The following is a 22,949-nucleotide window of genomic DNA, read 5'->3' as shown; positions in this document are numbered from 1 at the left end:
TAGCAATTTTTTTTTATCAAAGAATGAAAGAAAGTCACGGTATTAATAACCAAATTTTACTTTATTGGTACCTTTTCCCTATCACTGTCACAAATGTATGTGGCGTTCACGTAAACGCGATATTTTTAAGATTTCCCTGCGCAATGTTGCCAGCTCGCTCGCAAATCAAACATGTACTTACAGTTCTTTTGCATAATGGTGACATTGTACAATATCTATGAGTTTTAAATAGGTAAAAGATAATTCGACGCATTCTTTGCTTGCTTGTTGCTTGTTGTTGTGTTGTTTGCGTAACTTCTTTGAATAAGTTGCGTTAATTTGGCGCACAGGCGAAGTAAACATGCGTTGCGTACGGCAAGGTCACGCCGCGGCCCCACCCTGCACGGCCTCCGTTGCCCATTCAGACCGCCCGCTAGCTTCGTTTGAACGCAATGTAATATTTGTTTATGCAGTGGATGCAAGTGACACAAATTCATACATCTTATTTATCCCGCATTTCAAATTAATAAGATGTAAACTCTAATATCTTTAATATTCTTTTGTAACGGTGACAGCCTGTTACAACAAAATCATCAAATATCTTATGAAGCTATGCCTTAATAAGACACAAAATCATTTAATGGACCTATTTAAACGATTAAATTCGACCTAAGTAATTTTTTTTAACTCTAATTTTTTTTTGTGTCATTTAGAATATTATGACGTAGTATCAGATTGCAGTGGACGTAATTGACACAAACTATGTTTTCACACTAAAAACACTATCCTAAATGCAACACAGTTACATGTTTTCTCTCGAATATTTTTTTCTCCAAGATAATTCAAAATAAAAAATAATTACCACAAAATAACAAATTACTAGAAAAGCAAATTATATATATGACACAAAACAAAATGTAAGATTTACATCTTAACAAAGTATTCATAAGCGAAAACAGAATTGACTTTAATATTTTTATAACCTAGGGGTCAAAATATAGCCAGCGGTACAGGTCTACTATGCTGGCGCCACCGAATGGCGTCGGTCGAAGTGACCGGCCAACCCCATTCGGTGTGATAACCGCTTTACGAACGGGTTTGCACTTGAAACGCAGCATGACTAGGATGAGTTCCGCCACACGATACCAGTTTACAGCAGGAGCCACGAAAGTAGCGGATAATAATTTATATTAATTTGACAACTATAAAACTTACTTAGCTGGCGCGATGACCCAAACCACAGAAATAAATATACCATAGAAGACGCAAATGCATCTACTTCGCGTGTCCGAACCCCGACGTCCCCGACCAATATATGGGCATACAAATGTTATGTAAACCTGTGTTGTGTACAATAAAGTGATTATTACTACTACTACAAATGTCTCACAGACTAAGATACATATGTAGGTATTTTATAAACTTATACAACTACTTACGTTACACTTGGTTATACAAAACGGCGTGTCTCAGTTGAATCGGCCGCTCTTGTATTGGATTCGGCAGTTTGCCCCGGAACCTCCGAAACACGACACCCTTCGGCTAGAAGTTGGCTGTTTTCCATCGTATTTTCACGGAAACGTACGAACGGTCTTGCTATTTCAGTCAGTCTCGGTACAGAACGTACTGAGGTTGACTGAAGTAGCATGACAAATACGATCGTTTCCGAGAAAATACGATGAAAAACAATTAAGTCGCAAACTCGGGTAAATCCAACTGTCAGATCATGCGATTTTGGTATTAAGAAAAGGTAATAGGGTAGATTTTTCCTCTGAGGCATTCTATTGGCACCATTGGCATACCGCGTTATGGGACATTCCTCGATAATGTGCTGCGATCGCACGTGTTGTGGCCCCAGAAGACAGTGCGCGGCGAAAGTCCAAGTTCAACAACACGCGGTACCGCAACGCGCGGGCAACAGTTCCGATGAAGCTGTCACTCGTGCTGTGTGTGGTCGGGCTGGTCCCGACCGTGCTTCCGGCCAAGTATATGCCCAAATGGAAGAAACAGGTACGTGCATCACTAAAATGTTGTTATAGAAACGAAAAATAATTTAAATAATAATTATTTTAAATAGATGTCATATATTAAAGATAAAGTGATGAAACCCTACAGTGGTAAAGGCCGGATAAAAAAAAATGTTCTCAAAGTTGTGTTTAAATAATAATAAAATAAAACACAACAAATTAATTTACACATAGGTATATATGTAACTATTACACACTATAAAATAAATTTTAAACTAACTTAAGTAACAAAAGTGGAAGAAATATCAAGTCAGAAATTTTAAAATGCAAAAGAAATGTGGCGTGTTTCGGCTAAAGTTTTACGTTTTTATGAAATAAAACTATAAAAACGGATTATATCGCGTATATTGAATTTATAATACATCCCAACGTTTCGAACCCTTTACAGCGTTCGTGGTCAACGGGTGACTGAGGAAAAATTACAAAGTTCCTTACTTACCTTAGTACTTTGTAATTTTTCCTCAGTCACCCGTTGACCACGAACGCTGTAAAGGGTTCGAAACGTCGGGATGTATTATAAATTCAATATACGCGATATAATCCGTTTTCATAGTTTTATTTCATGAGTAACTATCGCGGTAACCGAAGACAATATTTTTACATTTTTAATTGGAATATATTTAGATACAACAAATTTTCAAAAAAAAAAATGCTGATTGATTTTACATTTTTCATTAATCTGGTGTTGTGTATTGAACAAACATAAACAAATATTTTTGAGATGTGTTTTATTTATTGTCATCTCTAATATTCATAATAAATGTAAACTAATAACCAGGCTTGATTGAAAACTGTGCCTACTAATGAACAGTTAATATGTTATAAAGAAATATTACAAGTTTAATTTAAAATATTATGTCGATTGTCTATGATTGTGTGTTTTTAAACACACATAGAAAATTAGAAACGTACAACTATTGATTATTGATAAGTACCTACAGATGGAGTGCGTAATTTTTCCATCGCATTTTCTCGGAAATGTTCGTATTTGTCATGCTATTTCAGTCAGTCTCGGTACAAAAAGTACTGAGGTTAACTGAAGTAGCATGACAAATACAAACGTTTCCGAGAAAATACGATGGAAAACAATTATGCACTGTAGTGTGTGTGTGTGCGTAGTGTAGTGTATATGTACAGTCTAGGTCAAAGATGTTTATATATATTTTTCGCCTTTGGTAACAAATGCGTAAGGTGAAAAATTGTAAACATATCTTTGATGACCACTGTACAAGTTTTTTTTTGGGTAACAGATATCTGTGTTATTTGTATATAAACTCGGAGTCTAGAGTTGGCTATTGAATGTAGGTACTTCGTACCTATTCTATCTGCCCTCTCTGTCAACGAGTCTCTGAAGATAAGTTTATGATTTCTATGTACCTACTGTATAATGCCATACGATTAAATAAAATATCCTGAAATATATAGAGATACTGTTCATACTGTTTCTAAGATATGTTTTTGTAACACAAAATCAGTTCATCTTCATGTCAATTTGTTTATTTCAACTGTAGTTCCTCATTACAGCAGTCATTACTCCACATAATGTTTCGACTTTTCTATGTAAAAGCAGTAAAAAAGAATTATGCAAAAAAATTAAACAATATCTGTGTGAATCAACTTTTTCTTGTTACTCGTTGCCATGGTTACGGTCGCTTAAGTCACTTACCTAGATCTACTACTTATACCAATCAAATTAGATCCAAAAATAGCCTTTTGATGAATTAATTCCCAGCAAAATGGAAATCGTTTCAATACTTTCATTTGGTCCTGTAATCCGAGTTTGCTCCATCCCAGGACGGAGGTATAAAGATTAGAAAGATTTGAAATCACTTGGCTAGATCTCCTGCCCTGTGGTACTGTATAATATAAAATATTATTAATATAAGTATGTACACACTTAAACTATCGTGAGACATATTTCAAAATATTTATCAGTACGGTTTTTACTCACTATTATTTTTAGTCGCTTTTGGCGACATGTTTCGGATTCGCCAAAAGCGACTAAAAATAATAGTGAGTAAAAACCGTACTGATAAATATAAGTATGTACACTCATATGTAATGTGATGCTAAATATCTCCTTTAATCCTCCGCAAAGGAGCGATGCATCTCGTGAGTCAGCGGCTTTCTAATATGAACGCGCGAAAGCCGAAGAAAGCGGGTCGCGAGGAAAACCCGAGTGAAAACACTACTTATTCAAAACACACGTTCCTTGTCTCGTGGTTTTTACTTAAAGTAAATATTTAAGTTCAATAATATCTAAGCATGCTTTTGAAGAGGCCGGTTGATTTTGGGTACTTTGTGAATACATTGTATTAGATCAGCGCCAGACGTTTAAAATAATTTGCACGTAATATAATCAAACTCCAAAATTGAAGCACTTAACTGCTAGTGACGATGGTAATAGGTATAATTAGCCTCATGCATGAAGTTTATTTTTGAACGAAATATGTTTTATTCGGATGTTTGTTACCGTTATATCATGTTACAAATGCATTTCCGTTTTTAAATTACCATTTAATTACTTAAAATTTTAATAAAAAGTACAAAAGTTTGCCCTCGAAAAGCTAGTGAGCGAAACGCTCGAAACGACACGTGACGTCACGCGTTCGACAGATTAGTGTCATTAGTAGCAAACGTCAGTTGGGCCGCCCAACGTGTGACGTCATCACGCTCTGTCGAATTCGCGCCAAAAATTATGAGCGTTTCAACCGCTCAAAAATTTTCAATATTTTAAATATTTTTTAATAAAATAATGTTAAGGTTTACAAAAGTATTTTTATCATTTCCGGTGTTCCAACGATATAAATTATAAATCCAAAAATAAAAATAAATGAATGCATGGAGCTAATTAGACCAAGACAAGTCTGTAACGATTTTGATAGCATATATATAATTTCATAGAAGTTTACTTTTAAAATAACGCACTGCGTGTGCTATCAAAATCGTTGCAGACTTATCTTGGTCTAACTCTAGGTTGTATGTACTACAGTTTGCTCTTAGTTGTCGACTTTAACTATGACGCGCAAGTGACAAACCATTGACAAACACTCGTCTCTTTTACTTAGATATTATTTAAATTATGCCGTCTCTTTTGCGCTTTTTGCGTATTTAGGTGACCCAGGAGAACGTAACCACGGCAACGAGCGACAGAAAAAAGCTGATTCACCCATATGTCAATTTAAAAGACTTACCATTGGCGCTGCTGTTATTTTCAACCAGTGTTATTTTTATTTGGCAGGCATGCGAGCTGCCGGCCGTGCAGAGCGAGCACAGTCATTACGTGTGCGACGAGAAGGGCGAGCCAAAATGTCTACCCGGTTGGCAGGGGGACCTGTGCGATGTGCCGATATGCAAGAAAGGATGTGATCCTCTGCAAGGTAACAAATTATGAATATTACGGCATTAGAGTGTACTAACTGGTGAAAGTGCCAGATCAAGTGCCAGTTTGTTAAATAAAAAGCACGAAACAAAAACAAAACTGACTATAATGTGTTGTACAGTTGTGTTCGTGGCCCACAAATGGTCCGGAAGACCAGCGCTGACTTTAGGGTTTGCATTATAATGAGGGACCATTTCGTGGGAAACTATATACTGAAGAATCCTTTGCGATTGGAGTTTAACATCTAAATCTACATTAATGTTACACATAAATGTATTTATTTATTTAAACTTTATTGCACATAAAATTATAAGTACAAATGACGTACTTAATTCACTAACTGGTCGCCTAAGATACAGGCTATGACAGACCCAGTTCATACTGCTATAAATGTACCGCTGTATGCGCGCAACCTGGACCTCATGTATACTCCATATGCAAATTCCCATCTTTGTGTGCAAAATAAATATATTTTTCATTTTCATTTTCATTTAATGCCATAAGGCATTCTCTACCAGTCAACCACTGGGCTAAAAAGAGATGGTGGTGGTGGATGGAATGACAAATTAACATAATATTTTATGTCAGGTTACTGCAAGCGGCCAGGCGAGTGCCGGTGTAAACTTGGCTTCTACGGCGAGCGGTGCAACAAGTGTATCCCACTGCCGGGCTGCCAGCACGGCTCTTGCAACGTGTCCTTCGAGTGCGTGTGCAAGGAGGGATGGGACGGACTCTTCTGTTCAGAACGTGAGTGTTCATTCTTCAGTCCCCAGGTAGCAGTGACTTCAGCGACGTCATAAAGACGTAATAATGACGCCATAATGACGTCGCTGACGTGATAATGACGTATTTATGCTACCTGGGTCATACTTTAAGGCAGTCGTATATGTAAGTTATGCGGAATCGTGGCCCCTTAGGAACGCCTGGATTCCGTTGGGTGGACGACATTGCGGGTCACTTAATTAGGTTAGGACTAGGAAGTGGTAAGCTGGTTGGGCTGTCCGGGCTGTCGGGGGCGTCATGGCAGAATGTTCGCGATCCCGTGACGTCTCCCATACGGCAATGCGGGTAAAGCCGATGAGAGTTTAATGGGTAGGACTTCTCCCCCTGTTCTCGCTAAGAGAAAGGAATGGGAGATGGGAGTCCCACATAACCTCCGACGCCTCTCTAGGTCACAGGGGTATGCGTAACAGCATTACCACATCGTTAAAAAAAATAAAAATAGGACCAGGAAGTGGCATACTCGAAGATATGCCTATGCTCAGCAGGGGCGATAAAAGGCTAATATGATGACGATGATGTATGTAAGTATAGCTTCCACGGCGAGCGATGCAATAAGAATGCATCCCGCCGGGCTGCCAACACGGCTCTTGCAACGTGTCCTTGGGACGGCCTCTTCTGTTCTGAACTGGAGTTCCTTCTTTTATCTATTGGCTACGTGCGAAGTTGGTGGTAGAGAAATACAAGTGACGCCAACGAACGACATGATGGAAATATGGTAATATAATATAAATACTTTCATGGGATGACATCTTCATAACATTAGGCCGCAGCCAACTGTCAAAGAAGCAATTTGTCCCACGCTCATTAGGGCGGCGCAACAGTCATGAAGGGATAAGGGATAAGTTCGCCTTTGTGTCATATTTGTGTTGCGCAATTCGCCACACGACAGCGCGCTGGTGTAACTGAATGCGATTTTGACTCCACTGTATCGGCCCCATTCGTAGTGCTCGTAAGGCCGGTCTTTACGAAGTAATATATATATCTCTATGATGTAAACATTATTATTTGAAAAAAGCTATAAAATAAACAAAATCACATTGAGATCTCGTTGCATCTAAAGTGCACACAAATAAAATGAATCTTGATCTCGGAATAAAAAAGAAACAAACAAAGTTTCAAGCATCTGTTATCGGCCAAGCTACTATCACACATACTACATTCAGATATCAACCTTACTACACCGAAATAAGGCCTACTTTAGTAACTTGATCCTAGCGCATCGACCTACATACTAGCGGCCCGTCCACGAGATCTCTAAACGGTTAAAACTAAAAGTAGTAAAAGGATGTTGATCTATGCCACCGTTATAATCTGTATTAATGCAAGTCTTTTCTATTTAAACAGGTTTTACACTGTTTACAAGCTAGCTTTTGTTAATAAATTTTGTATGGAGTCTTTTACAGATTTTTAACAAAATACTTCCTATAATATAAAAGGTAAGGTGGGGTTAGTTCTTACTTACCCCACCTTACCTTCTAACCCCACCTTACCTTAACATAGTTTAATTTTCTCGGGGCAAGACTAACAGTTTTGGTCGGGTTATCGTTGGCCGATAACTCTTTACACCGGTTAGTCCGGTTACATACTTTATTTTATAGCATTTTACATCGGAACTACCTATGTCAACTGAATAAGTCTTGTATCGAATTAGATTAGGTTATTCAAGATATAAATTACAATACAAATTTGCCTGAGTCAAAATTATAACATTTCACATGATCGTCGTCATAGACTACAGTCTATCAACATGCAAAATTAAACTATAGCTCCGATATTTGTAACTAGCGATAGCACTTTTTTTTTGGGCTGTTATTACTGCTCAATATGTTTTTAAGCGCTGATCTGTACAATTATCTCTATGTTGTTCTATGTTGGAAGAAATAGTGAATAATTATTAGCTTTGAATTGTTGTTAAATAAAAAAATATCACCCGGATAGAAAATTAAGCCGCGGTATAAAAAAAAAACTCTATGCTCTTCCCCTATTCTATATACTTAATTATTAGTAGTTTTAAAAGTCGGTAACTATGAGAAAATTACTATAACTTAACACACACTTGACATCCATGTATTCCAATACAATAAAAAGACAAATTTCCTTATTATTACAAAAAAACACTTATTTAATAATTACTCACTTCCTTAATTACTAGGTGGTATTTACAAAAACTTATTAGAAATTGCGATCAAACCAATAAATATCATATGACGCATGTATGGTCGAACGCATGCGAGTTACTTGTACAAACCAACCGCGTGAAATAAGGTGTGATTAGTATAAAAACTGTGAAATAACTATTAGTAAAACCTATTCTTGGAAAAAAAAAAATTATGAGTTAATTCTTTGTGCTAGTACGAAGACTTTCGTAGATACTTTTTCATAAATAAATGTATAAACTATCCAAAAATAACAGAACCAAAAAATAAGAAAAATTTCAAAACTCAAACCTCACATACTACCTACGATAATTTTTCGTAGTGAAATAGGTAACTTTAAGCTAATTTTACCGTTTCACTCACGTATTTTTAGTCGCGCGACAATATACGAAAAATAGCAATACAAGACCAATAAGTATAAATCCGACTCTGATCTAATTATCCTTCGTATTTATCTCCTGTCGGAAAATCGCTAAAAACTCTCTGGACTGAATCAACAGGTAACCAAAACCGAAACTATTGACACCCAATAATATCGACTAAGATACTTTCGATGCTAGGACGCACTCAGGGACGTGAGCGTGACACGTGACCACCAAAGAAGTAAAGAACGCGTTGTACGAAAGCGAAAGTCGTACTCGTAACTGTACCCTCTTTGAATTAAACATACCTTACGGCATCTTTTCTACTGTCAATTTCTATGACTCTAAGTCTTGTAACGAGTAACTATTTAAGTAACATTTTAAATATCTAAGTATTTGAACTAGAAAAGTTACAAAACATATTCGGTATGCACTTTAGTTCTCCAATTTCACTTACTATTCGGGAATAGGAAAGACAAACGCCATTGTTTATCTGATAAATATTAACTGGTTTTTAATCAGAGATCAGAAAGAGTGCTATATTTTACGTATTGCCATGATATGTCTATACAAATAACGCGGTTGTTGTAAAATTTGATGCATATAATACTCGTATGTGCCTATGATTTCTATTACTTATGCTTATATATACTTAATTTCAACAAGATACAGTAGGTAATATTAGCCAATAAAAAAATTTAACGCTTTCTCTGATTCTGCTTATAAATTGTGTGAATTTAAACTTACACCACATGCCACACAAATGACTAAAATACGCCAATTAAACCGTAAAATTAAATAAATCCATTTGTTATTTCCAGCTATCTGCCGCTCGGACTGCCACCAGACCCGCGGCTTCTGCGAGTCGCCGGGCGAGTGCCGCTGCCGGCTGGGCTGGTCCGGGCCCACCTGCCGCGCCTGCCAGCCGCTGCCCGGCTGTCAGCACGGCTACTGCGACAAGCCGCTCGAGTGCAAGTGTCTGCCCGGCTACACGGGCTTGCTGTGTCAGACGCGTGAGTATCCGAACTTGCCCTGCCTTCCAGCAGAATTAGCATGAGGGTGCCAGAGGCGCCTGTCATTCGAGCGCGCATGAGGTAATGAGGTTGCCAGAGGCGCCTGTCATTGGAGCGCACGTAGCGCGCCCGGATACCCGGGATTCACCTATTTACTATGAAGGCGCTGCCACTAAAGCGCGCGCAGCGCACCCCAGTCTTCGAATTTTGCTTGACTTTTTAAGAGCGCCCCGAAGCCCGAGCCTTTTTTTAACATGAAAGCCACGAGAACGATCGATAGTTGCATACAATTGTCTCTATTCTTGATTAATAAGCAAATCAAGACAATAAAATAACTTAACCTTTTTTCTTCTGTTCTGTCCAGCGATCTGCTCAGCGGGCTGTCACAGCGAGCGCGGCTACTGCCGTCGTCCGGGCGAGTGCCGCTGCAAAGTCGGCTGGACTGGGCCAACCTGCTCCCAATGCCACTCGTATCCTGGCTGCGTCCACGGCACCTGCAGCAGACCCTGGGAGTGCGCCTGCGAGCCGGGCTGGGGCGGCATGCTGTGTGATGAAGGTGGGTCAGCAGAAGACGGTTGAAGATCCAAAACCTGCTAATCCTTGAAGCAACTTAGGAAACATTTTGCAGGGTGTTTATTCCTATACTGGGACTTCAGAGGAAATTCTATTTAGTCAATGTCATTCTTCGCGTCGTTTCTCTGATTCGATTCGAGTGTAAGCCAAGGTTCCAAACGATGAATACGATTATATAACTGGGTAGAACAGAACGGGATGAGCCCTAAGCCCAAATAAGTGGCAAACTACTTAACCCTAGCTGTCTTGCCACTTTTTAATGTATCAGCATATAAAATTATTTGATTAAATTTTAGCTTTGATAGCTGTTAATAGAGTTGAATATTAAAACTGCCATATCATCATCATCATCTTCCTCGCGTTATCCCGGCATTTTGACTCGGCTCATGGGAGCGTGGGGTCCGCTTGACAACTAATCCTAAGAATTGACGTAGGCACTAGTTTTTACGAAAGCGACTGTTATCTGACCTTCCAACCCAGAGGGCGAACTAGGCCTTGCTAGGATTAGCCCGGTTTCCTCATGATGTTTTCCTTCACCGAAAAGCGACTGGTAAATATTAAATGATATTTCGTACATAAGATCCGAAAAACTCATTGGTACGAGCCGGGGTTTGAACCTGCGACCTCCGGATTGAAAGTCACACGCTCTTACCGCTAGGCCACCAGCGCTCATTATTAAAACTGCCATATATGGCTTTGTATTATTCACTGAAGGGTTAATCTCAGGATTAGAATTAGGCCCTTTAGGGTCAGCTCTTAATAAAGTAAAACAGCATAAACAATAAATTGAAAATACACATTAATTTAATTTTCAGAGCTAAACTACTGCGAGAAGAACCCAGACACCTGCAAGAACGGCGGCAAATGCCAGTCCTTAGAATCCGGAGACGGCTACTTCCGCTGCTCCTGCCCCGCCGGCATCAGCGGCAGGAACTGCGAGAACCTGCCCGCCAGCATGACCACGCCCGCAGCCGAACCTACCAGCTCCACGGAGGCCCCGGAAACTTCCAGTGTGGAGACAACTACGGAACTGACGAAGGAGCCTAGTGAGGAAAATGAGACTGAGTAGTCATCAGCATTAAAGAACGTAGATCATAGCTGGTATCCTAGCTAGGATCCTAAAAAAAATTTTTCCTACTTCGTACACTAGACTTATATTGACCGGGATATAGACCGTGATTACATTTTGTATTATTTATGAGCTCCCGATATTTCGACGCAGTTACATGCATCATGTTCACGGGTGACTGTATAGGTATATAAGTCTAGTGAAACTAACCGTGAACTATTCAAAACTTTACTTCGTACAGTCAGACTCTTCCGAAACGCAGTTAAAGCCTGACCAGAAATATATGACCATTGTCAAGAGGGCGCTGTTATTCTCTTGTATAGGGTGACAGTTCAGTATAGTATGAAAAAATTAGTTCCAGTGAAATTCCGCAACATGGCGCGTGATCATTAATTCCTGGTCAGGCTTTACACCTTTACGATTTAGAATTTAGGATTCTGAATTTAGTATAATATGTGAAACGCTTGTAATTGTTACTGCAATGCTACTGGTTACGAAGTGGCACAAAAACAAATTTGACTGTACATTTCATAATCATAATCATTTATTTATTGAAAAGCGAAAAAGAGACATCAGGAATTCGTAATGTTGGCAGGCAGAGGTAACCTTTCTGCTATGGACGGTGTAGAAAGGACGACAATCTCTTATGGCAGAACTACTGCAAAAGTGACCAGCTTCAGCTGTAAATAATAGTTCCTAATCTCTCCGGTGGCGCTAGTTAGGCTCTGGGACATGAGTATAACATGAACCATATAAGGCAACAAATAACCCGACCAAATTACGTAGGTTGTTTTTGGTAGTATTTCGGTGTATGGTGGCGCCGCCTAATTACTGTTTTTTGATGGACACTTTTCACACATAGAGATTTGGCTCCTTTATATAGTCTCCAATGTCTCCATGTTTTCTGCCCACGCGATATTTTGACACTGGGTATTGAAGGGGTAAAATCAAATTCTAAAGTAAAATATATTAGGACAATGTTTACTCTTATGAAATCAAGTAGGTAAAGTATACACTAGATATATATTATATATATACATACAGATGTAGTGCATAATTGTTTTGCATTGTATTTTCTAGGAAACGTTCGTTTTTGTCATGCTACTTCAGTCAACCTGTACTTATTGTACTGAGACTGACTTATAGCATAACACGTTCGTGCATTTCCGTGAAAATACGATGGCAAAGAATTATGCACTACATCTTTTACTTGGACATTCTCAAAAGAAGTGACCGCTGAATTACATAGGTACCTATATATATTTATTAACTTACCTTGAAACGTCAAGATTAAATTATGAATAATTTGATTGCTAATATGATTTGTTTATAGTTTACGGGTAGGTAAGTATTTATTTATTGTGAAAACATGACTGTGTATTAGTTTTAAGTAAATAGTATTAAGTTATTTATTTCTAGGATTAAAGACAAATATTAAAGAAATGTGAAATGTTATAAACATTGTTTTTTTTTGTAAGTTATAAATATCCTCCTCTTTAGGGTTTCGTATTTGGTTCCGTACCTCAAAAGGAAAAAATACGGACAAGTGCGAGCTGGACTCGCCCACCGAGGGTTCCGTACTTTTTAGTATTTGTTGTTATCAATCAATATGCTAATTTCAGGCAAAAACCCACAGATAAAATTTACAAATTAAACTTAAAACTACATATTTAAAATAAATTAAAATTACATTACACTACAATTACATTAAAAATCAAACAACAAACATAGCGGCAACAGAAATACAACATCTGTCAAGTTTCAACTGTCTAGCTATCACGGTTGATGAGATACAGCCTGGTGACAGACAGACGGACAGAGGAGTGTTAGTTATTACTATGTCCCGCACTTAGTCCCGTTTTTACCCTTTGTGTACGGAACTCTAAAAACGGAACCTTTATAGGATCACTTCGTGCGTCTGGCTGTCCGCCTGTCACAGCCTATTTGCTCCGAAACTACTAGACTAATTACCTAAGTTGAAAGGTACACAAATGTAAGTCTATGACCCAAAGACTAATTAACGTAAATAATAGTAAAAAAAAGTTTTGCAAACTATATCGTTATATATCAACTGTGGACTAGATATACCTATAGAAGAGCTGTTTTTATTTCTTATTATTACAAGTATTCTCGCGGAGACCCAACAGAGGCTTTGCGGAGCCCTAGGGGTCGGCGGACCACACTTGAGAATGACTGGTTTAGTCTTATACCACTATATAGTCTTAACATTTGTATAGCCCTTTCGAAAACGAATAGCAAATACGTACCTTAATAATCCTGAAATTTTTAAATCGAAAAGTGCCCTGTTGCGACTGAATCCAATCTATCCATTCAGGTTCTTGTATCTCCACTTAGCTGCTCTACATCTACAACCCTTCTCTGTAAATATCTTATAAATATTAATGCGCGAATAGTAATTTTAATGAAGCTATGATCAAAATATTTGGACCGCCTTCTTGCGTAAATGTCACAGTTTGCACATTACGACGATTCCTGTGCCGTTCGGAATGTTTATAATTTTTCCTAATCTGTATTAGTCTTACACAGAAGGTAATAAAGCCCTTTTTAGGTCGGCATTTTGCAATATTGAACGGTTTTTACGAGTTTGACAATGCGAGTGCTAAATGTTGGGCATTGCTCAAAGATCGCTGATAAGTAGGGTGACAGCGCGTTGACAGTTTTAGCAGCACTAACAACATACTTAGTTACTTCGTTGGCTCAGCGTTCCAAAATGAGACTTGGCCTCCGACACACTTTTCTCGGTCCTGTGCGACCTCTCGCCAATTGGTGACTCGAAGTCGCGCAGATCCGTCTCCACCAGACCACCATGTCGCTCCAGCGATACCTGAGGCGTCCGATAGGACGTCTTCCTGCTGGGCGACCCAGGTATGCTCTAACAACATAGGGGACTTAAAAACAAAAAAAAAAATCCTTTATTTTCGAAAATGAAGAATGAATAAATTTAATTTGTGCTTGTGAAACAGAAAAGATAAATTAATTACAAACTATACAAAATATTTATTTATCCTACGCTAAATATCCCAGGGAACATCACATCACTGTGCACTGTCATCTAGACAATCTAGTCTAGATAGCAATGATACCTTAAATAATAAACACACCAATCTCTACTACTAGAGTACTTAAACACTAATCAAGTACCTACTTGTATGTATACCTACTAACTACCTATGTACATACTAAAACTTACCGATTAGCTGTCGTGTCGGCGGGTGTGCGGCTGCGCGATGCTGTAATTTCTATGAAAAACCGGCCAAGTGCGAGTCAGACTCGCGCACCGAGGGTTCCGTACTTTTTAGTATTTGTTGTTATAGCGGCAACAGAAATACATCATCTGTGAAAATTTCAACTGTCTAGCTATCACGGTTCATGAGATACAGCCTGGTGACAGACGGACAGACGGACAGCGGAGTCTTAGTAATAGCAAAGATAGATATAACTCCGTAATAGATGTTTACAGTCTAAGGAAAAAACGTGCCTCGAAAATCAAGAAAATTTGATTCTCGTTCAGAGGGCGCCACTAGTTTTGGCCCACTGTCGTATAGATGGCGTTGACTGTTTCGTTTGTTATTTAACAATTTTAACGCATATCAGTGAAAGAACATGGGTCAAAATCATAAAAATAATTAATGCATTTAAAAAAAAACATTTATCTATATTTAAATACATTTTATCGTATTTTTATAAATCTTAATTTTTAGTTTTAAAGTGTGTCGACAGATGGCAGTGAATTTACTGGGGTTACAAAATTTACTATGACAGTACCGCTCTAGTATAAGTTACTCTATGGTAATAGGGTCCCGTTTTTACCCTTTGGGTACGGAACCCTAAAAAGCAAGCGTAAAATCAAGTTCAACAGGCACAACAGTATTTTCATTTCATTCTTAAAAACATAAATTTAGGTGTTGAAGCATGTACAGTATGAAGGACTGAAACATTTTCATTAATTAAAACTTCAATATCTCCATCTAGTATCGAAGAGTAAAAGAGACAGGTAGCTTCCTTGATGAATGAATATGCAAAATGTCTTCACTAAAGGCACGTTAACCAACAAGTTCCCAGAAAGCCCTGACATGCTGGTCACCGCGCCGCAAAAATGGCGACCGCTGGAATCCTGCGTGCATTATTGATAGATTTGTCGCTAAATATGTTGCGCGGGCCATGGTTGGGATACCTTCGTCTGAGGCGTGCGTCCATGGTGCTACGTTTATGGGTCCGTCAAATATGGAACAGCAATTGAGTCGCTTAACTTTAAACTCGGGTATATCCATCTGTCTGATTTTGGAAATGGGAAATTTTGATTTTCATACCAAACATTATAATTTTTTCCACGCAAATTTAGAAATTTATAAAGTATACGACAGCACATCAGTCACCTTTCAATATTGTACAATCGTCGTAGTCGCAGGGTACTAAATCACTTACTTACTTTTAATGTTTTCGTAAACTTATACATAATTTTCAGAAATAAAAAAATGTCCTACTATCTATAGTATGAATTTTCTCGGACGATTTTTAAGCCTAAGACCCTATATAATCTGTTAAACAATAGCCATTGTTTCTTTTATGTGAGCGGTGGGCTACCGTATCTGAGCGGTGGGCTACCGTATCTGAGCGGTGGGCTCGTATCTGAGCGGTGGGCTACCGTATCTGAGCGGTGGGCTACCGTATCTGAGCGGTGGGCTACCGTATCTGAGCGGTGGGCTACCGTATCTGAGCGGTGGGCTACCGTATCTAAACGCGTGCCGAAGCAACAATGTCGCTTAAGAAGCGGCTGTATCGTAGTGGTTAAATCTATATTACTTGAAATTTGTTTTGGTAATGTACCGCCACATTGATCCGTCCTAGCCAGCAAGAAAAAGCCCTTTTCCGAATAGGTGAAGTAAAAATTATTTGATCCACATATTCCCAAAAAATTTATACTCGCATGCAACACATAACACGTAAAAGTAAACGCAAGTTACCGTTAAAGAATTGATATAATCATGTGAAGGAAATGAATGGGCATCTTGCTCTAATTGACCAGAAAACCACCGAATCAAACTACTTAAATATTTTCAATCCCCAAAACGTCAAACGGACATGTTGCAATGAATCAATTCATATAATTAATTGCTAATTCGATGACCATATAGCGTGTTATGTGCCTTGGTATATAAGCGGGTCGGGTAAGGCGCTGCAACATTTTAATTCGGTACTAGATCGGGACGGTTGGTAACTCATGTGATTTGTGATCTCAAGATTTAAGATGGCGGCGGTTCCGGTTTTCATGGTGAGGAACTTTTTTTAATTAGGACTAAGCTAGTGCGGAAAAGGACATAACTTGAATAGTTATTCCTGAAAACAAGTTGAAAGATTTTTCTGGGATTGTTCTCATGCTAAGTGGACGAAAACTAGAGTATGTACATGGACGGAAACTAGCGCAATGACCCTAGTCTCACGCAAGAAAATTCATTTTTGATTTTATAGTTTTGTAGTTGTTACGTTGTGCATTATTGGCCCCTTTAAAAGTGTATTTTTTTAAGAATTTAAGTTTTTAAGTGCCTTTTTAATACTTCTGCTATTTCAAGTGTGATGGCTTCTCTACACTCCGGCAACGCACTTGTAACCCCTCTGGTGTTGTGGGTGTCCATGGGCGGCGGTGATCGCTTACCGTTCCGATCCGTCTGCTCGTTTGCCTCCTATATCATAAAAAAAACCATAGCCCATCCCATCATCATCATGGTCATACCATCTCCCTGGTCCAGCGCTGGGCCATCGTGTAGAGGGGCCATGACAGAAATCGAAACTACGGGTAAGAAGGTTTGGCAGTAATCGTGCAGAAAAAATACCGAGAGCTTTTCAAGAAAGGTTAGCAATTTTTGAAAATTCACTTTAGAACATTGCTATTCCTGCATTTATTGGTGTTGTTGCTATTGATAAACGCTGGTTACATATAACGTTATAACGCATATCAAATCAGTACTCCATCATAATGTCTTCCGACACAATAATGTAAGGATTACGTTTACTAATAAAGTGTTATAGCGGCATTAGGCAGCTATAATTAGCTTCATTGAGCGTGACGGTGTGAATAACGCACTTAGTATTTAAAATTCATACTGTTACTACTAGTCAGGTTTTTTAGGAAAATTAAGCTTGTAAGAAAGTACATACAGTTTAGGCAGGGGTCTCCAAAACTCAGCCCGCGGGCCAAATCCGGCCCGCGGACAACTTCTTGGGATTATCAGCAACCAGACACCACCAAATGGCGCCCGATGGTGGCCCGTGCGAAAGTTTCTGAGGTGCAATATGGCCATATGGCCCTCAGGTAATAAAGTTTGGAGACCCCTGAGTTAAGGTATTCTTCTTTTTTCTCGCATTTTCCTGGCATTTTGCCACGGCTCATGGGAGCCTGGGGTCTGCTTGACAACTAATCCCGAGAATTGACGTAGCCAGTAGTTTTTTTACGAAAGTGACTGCTATCTGACCTTCCAACCCCGAGGGGAAACTAGGCTTTATTGGGATTAGTCCGGTTTCCTCACGATGTTTTCCTTCACCGAAAAACAACTGGTAAATATAAAATGATATTTCGTACGTAAGTTTCAAAAAAGTCATTGGTACGAGCCGGGGTTTGAACCCGCGACCTCCGGATTGAAAGTCGCACGCTTTTACCGCTAGGCCACCAGCGCTTCAAGAGCCCTGATATTAATAGGTACAAATCGACACGGACAAACTGCCAAATTATTTACACACAAATATGTAACCATATTTGAGGCAGTTTGTCCGTGTCGATATTTAATACCTTGACCTTGACTTAACATATTAAGAAATCATTGAAATTTATACATAGATAATCGTAAACGTCATCATAATTATGTATTATGTCAAATTTTTTTTTATTCCTACAACCACATAAATATGTTACCATTACCAATATAAGACTTGTTACAACGCCGCCTCGTACAAGATTCTTTCTAAATTACACATTAACTATATCCAGGAACATAATTAGCGACACAACTTAAAAGTCCACATCCACATATCCTATCGGATACAGCGATGTGCAATCTAGATTCTAGACTAGCAATGTGCAAGTTGCAAAACATTCTTAAAATTTCCAAAATTTCTGGAAAATTTCATGAGAAATTTCTCATGCAAGTTTCCACATAAAATTTCCGTTCAGATGGGGATGAGAACCACACCTATTGGCGTCTATTTCAAGTGTCATAGCGCCAATTGCACCATCACTATCCCACTAACCGGGGTTAACCGGTTGAACCGTTAACCCAGTGTCAAATTGTACTGCCAACCATGGTAACTCCAGATGTATATGGGCTGCTAGTGTCACATACACCAATTGTATTCTGTTGGTTATTTGACATAATGATAACTCACAATATTGCCGGAAATAAACACTATTGCTACTACGAGTAAAATAACTTAAGGCGGTTCCCTGAGCCAGAAGGCGAAAAATCTCCTTATATGATCATGTTTTTCTAAGAGGCGTTGATATTCGTAGACGTGGAAAAAATATATGTAGTTCTTGACTATATTATCTTTAACAACATAGCTTCCGATATACGAATTATGATACTTCGCTCGATACAATTAATTCCCAAAGGTTTAACTAATTAACCCCGGGTTAGTGAATGGTGAAAGTGGCCCTTAGAAATCCTAACTATTAACTGTAAGGGCTACTTGCACCATATCCCATCCTATCCCATCGTAATCGGAACATCACCTTAACTTAACATAGGTTGGCCAGACGCATGAAGTCGGCATGCTCCAGTTTGCACGGTTTAGGAAACTGGGATGTTTTTGTTTATTTATTTGGTAATGTTTGCATAGGTAATAAGCTTAGAAGAATTTATTCAAGTCTGGGCTCTCGATAAGGCGAAAGTCCTTTTTAATGATTAGGGCTACCTTCATTACCATCAAGTTTTAACGACTTAGCTTCAATTCGTATATTTAAAATGCTTTTTTATTAGCTTGGGCTTCTAGCTAATCAGAAGGAAATATTTAAAATGTTTAAACGAATGCCTCCTGTGACTTGGTATCTCAAGGGCATTTTCTCTTACTTTTTATAGCCCGCTCAGGTTATTGTAAGGATTAGTACATTTCGATGCTAGTGCGGAAAGTAAGTCATTACTTCACGAGTACCGAGATATCTTGCCACGAGCCGTAGGCGAGTGAAGAATGACATACTAAGCATTTCTCATGCTCTGAAAGAGGGTAATTGTTGTTTTAAAAAGTGTGCAGAAAATGATACGTTTCAGCACTAGAGCATTTTACTTTTCCAGTACGATTTTTTTTAAGATGAGCAATTAAAAGTTGGTTTTAAATGGATTTGTTATAGAATTTCCAGTTTATTTTTAACTCCCCATTCCATAAATAACGATACTATTATTACCTTAATTGTTAATTGAAAGTAGGTACCCTAAAAAAAGAACTTAGTCATTGTCAAGAATTTTTTTACTTAGTTTAAAAAAAAACACATGCATTTTTCTTTCTTTGTATTCGAAATGAAAAGTAGTGTTTAAGCGGGTGAAAGGCATCATTTCAGCTTCGGAGTATTGGCTCTCTCACTGCGTTCGAGCGCCAAACTACCTCGACAGGAATGAGTGCCTTTCATCCCTTGGTTAACAATCTACTAGGTATTCCTAATTTTTGGGTACATCATTTAAAAATTCTTCGTAGGTACATTTCACTTATTCGTATAGAAAACGGGTGTCTTTAATATTTCATAAGTCGCAAAGTTTTACATAATAAAGTCATTTCCGCGACCCCGCCACAGTTTCTTATCCTTATCCGACAGTGGGCGGTGGCTCGCCTTGACCTTCCGTGTGTGTCACTGCATGACATATTGCGCGGTATCTGTGCACCTGTCAGGCGTACAGTACAAGGCGGTTCTTGGATAATAGAAAAGAGAAGTGGCCAGTCCTCCGGCAAATCGCCTGTGTGATAAGGCTCATAGATGAATTTGCGGCGTAGGTACTGACTGTACCAGATACTGGGAATTTTGAAAAAAAAAAGCAAACTCGTTGGAAATTCGTTGCGCGCTCGCCGCGCTTTCAACTCTAGTGTGACAAGGCAACATCAAAGATAAGAAACATAATAATTTTATTACTTAGTAAATATGTACTTTGCACATTCTTTGCAGTGTACTTTCAATATTAAGTTACTTAATTAGTTGTCTAAAACTGACCTGATCAACGCCTTCGGAGTTGATAGTTTTTTGGTAATCGAAACAATAAAAGCTTGAAAGAGTAGCTAATATTTATTTATTTCATGAATTCGCAATGTTAGTCTACTATGCCTGTGACTTGGAAAATTGATTTGAGCTAATAAAACCGCATCCTTTATAACATATATGAGGCTCTCCATTTACATATTTTCTTGGAAACTAAAATAGGTACCAATAATCTGGTAATAATAAATATAAGAGCCTCGGTAAAGAGTATCATTTCGTTCCATTTGGAGTTGAAACTCTAGGTCCATGGGGTCCCAGCGCGCATAAGTTGTTTGCAGAAATCGCGAAGCGTCTGGTTGACGTAACTGGTGACCGAAGAGCTGGCGGCTTTCTCGCACAACGTATCAGCATTGCGATACAGCGGGGAAATGCCGCCAGCATCCTTGGTACAATGCCTCAAGGGCCTATTTTAGATTTAAGCTAGTTATTAATTTCGTTTACGTAGTACCACTGTATATATCTTGTATGTAAATAAATGTTTATTATATCTGGTAAGTATTTACGTATCAATACCAATACCAATTCCATTCACATACAAACATCATATTTTGGTATCTGCTTGGATTTCAAATTTAATTTAATTTGGAGTTGAAACTCTAGGTCCATGGGGTCCCAGCGCGCACAAGTTGTTTGAAATCGCGAAGCGTCTGGTTGACGTAACTGGTGACCGAAGAGCTGGCGGCTTCCTCGCACAACGTATCAGCATTGCGATACAGCGAGGAAATGCCGCCAGCATCCTTGGTACAATGCCTCAAGGGCCTATTTTAGATTTAAGCTAGTTGTTAATTTCGTTTACGTAGTACCACTGTATATATCTTGTATGTAAATAAAGTTTTTAAAATTTAAATAAATAAAAAATTAATTTTAATTTATTTTATTCATAGACCAACTGAAATCATTGTTGTTAGTACAGATAAAACTTTAATATATGGTTAGTATTATACACTATAGAACGAATGTCAATAAACTGAATAATGATTAAGAATAAATTAATTAATTAGAATTGAAAGAAGTGAAATTAAATCAAACAAAATACAATAAAAACAAAATTCAAAATGAACTCAAGAGTGATCTTTTTTTTAAGGGATGAATAACTGGCATATTTTTATTGTCTTAATTCATGATAATAACTGCATATTATTTCTCTTATTCCAGATACTTCTTATAGGCAGCAGCCTATCCAAGGAGCTAGAAGATAAACCAAAACTCTCAAAACTGCTCGAAGACAACGGCATTCAAGACACGCCTTCAGGAAAGGGGGTGAAGCGACAGGTGTTCTCAACTGGTTTTGGGTCGCTTAACACCGGACTAGGGTCTCTGGGGACATCTATAGGGTCTCTGGGGACACCTATAGGGTCTCTGGGCACACCTATAGGCGCACCGTCAAGTGCACCAATAAGTTTTGGCGCTCCGGTGGGGATCCCAGCGGCTCCTGTCGGACCAGTCGCTGTAGCCCCCGCGGCCCCTGTAGTACCAGTCGCTTCCGTACAAACATCCGTCGACATCGCACCAAACCCTGTCGTCTTACGACAAGAAGTACCCAGATACATCACACGTACGATCACCAGAAACGTCCAAGTACCAGTTCAAGTACCCGTACCTTATCCTGTTGAACGTCAAGTACCGGTCCCGTACAATGTTCCCGTACCCGTACCGGTAGACAGACCGGTACCTGTGCCGGTGGTGCATAAAGTCCCTGTTGAAGTGACAAGGCATGTGCCTGTTTATTATGAAAGGAAAGTGCCGTATCCTGTAAGAGTTCCCGTACATGTTCCACAGCCGTACCCGGTACATGTAGATCGTCCCGTGCCGGTTGACAGACCGGTTTATGTTGACCGTCCGGTACCGGTGCCGCAGCCGGTGTACGTGGACAGGCCGGTGAACGTGCCTGTTCCTGTGCAGGTGGATAGGCCGGTACCGGTTCCGCAGCCTGTGGTGGTGGATAGACCTGTGGCCGTGCCACAGCCTGTGGTGTTCAACAGACCTGTACCGGTCGCGCCTGCTATACAAACTGTGCCAGCTGTATCGACAATACCTATCTCGAGCGGTGTCCCATTTGGGGGGCTACCCACCGGCCTAGGCGGAGGTTTCCCTAGTGGTCTGGGCAGCTCCCTTGACTTCTCCAACTCTATTTCGAGTTCGATTCTCACTGGACGTTAATTTATTGTACTTTTGAAATATATAGTATTTATTAAGGAATATTTGAATAAAACATCGTTATGGGTGTAACGTTTTATTTATTTGACTCATCCCAAAAATATGAAAATACACCCTGAATTGAAAATAAGGAAGAGGTTGTCTTATGGGCAAATACGAGTAAGTCTGAATTGAACGATATTTTATTTTATTTAT

At 39.0% G+C, this 22,949-nt stretch overlaps 2 protein-coding genes across 2 annotated transcripts; both read left to right on the top strand.

Annotated features, from left to right (window-relative positions):
• The first annotated feature begins 1,823 nt into the window (after positions 1–1,823).
• LOC134747913 (delta-like protein C) lies at positions 1,824–11,344 on the top strand. The gene is made up of 6 exons (XM_063682590.1): positions 1,824–1,989; positions 5,248–5,386; positions 5,977–6,135; positions 9,511–9,702; positions 10,067–10,258; positions 11,091–11,344. Exons 1-6 carry the CDS (start codon positions 1,906–1,908, stop codon positions 11,342–11,344), a joined length of 1,020 nt encoding a protein of 339 aa, XP_063538660.1. The 5' UTR covers positions 1,824–1,905.
• Positions 11,345–16,505: 5,161 nt separating this feature from the next.
• LOC134747641 (BCL-6 corepressor-like protein 1) lies at positions 16,506–22,826 on the top strand. Its single transcript, XM_063682248.1, has 2 exons — positions 16,506–16,637; positions 21,753–22,826. The coding sequence occupies exons 1-2, from the start codon at positions 16,614–16,616 to the stop codon at positions 22,755–22,757; spliced, it is 1,029 nt and encodes a 342-aa protein (XP_063538318.1). The 5' UTR covers positions 16,506–16,613; the 3' UTR covers positions 22,758–22,826.
• Positions 22,827–22,949: the final 123 nt, after the last annotated feature.

The sequence above is a fragment of the Cydia strobilella genome, chromosome 15 (assembly GCF_947568885.1).
Source record: "Cydia strobilella chromosome 15, ilCydStro3.1, whole genome shotgun sequence".
NCBI lineage: Eukaryota > Metazoa > Arthropoda > Insecta > Lepidoptera > Tortricidae > Cydia > Cydia strobilella.
The sequence above is the reverse complement of the archived record's forward strand: the minus strand, read 5'-3'. Positions and strand labels throughout refer to the sequence as shown.

Coding starts and splice junctions, on each gene's coding strand:
- LOC134747641 (XM_063682248.1), top strand. CDS start 16,614: ATGGCGGCGGTTCCGGTTTTCATG. Junction 16,638..21,752: donor CGGCGGTTCCGGTTTTCATG/GTGAGGAACTTT, acceptor CTCTTATTCCAG/ATACTTCTTATAGGCAGCAG.
- LOC134747913 (XM_063682590.1), top strand. CDS start 1,906: ATGAAGCTGTCACTCGTGCTGTGTGTGGTCGGGCTGGTCCCGACCGTG. Junction 5,387..5,976: donor AGGATGTGATCCTCTGCAAG/GTAACAAATTAT, acceptor ATTTTATGTCAG/GTTACTGCAAGCGGCCAGGC. Junction 6,136..9,510: donor CGGACTCTTCTGTTCAGAAC/GTGAGTGTTCAT, acceptor TGTTATTTCCAG/CTATCTGCCGCTCGGACTGC.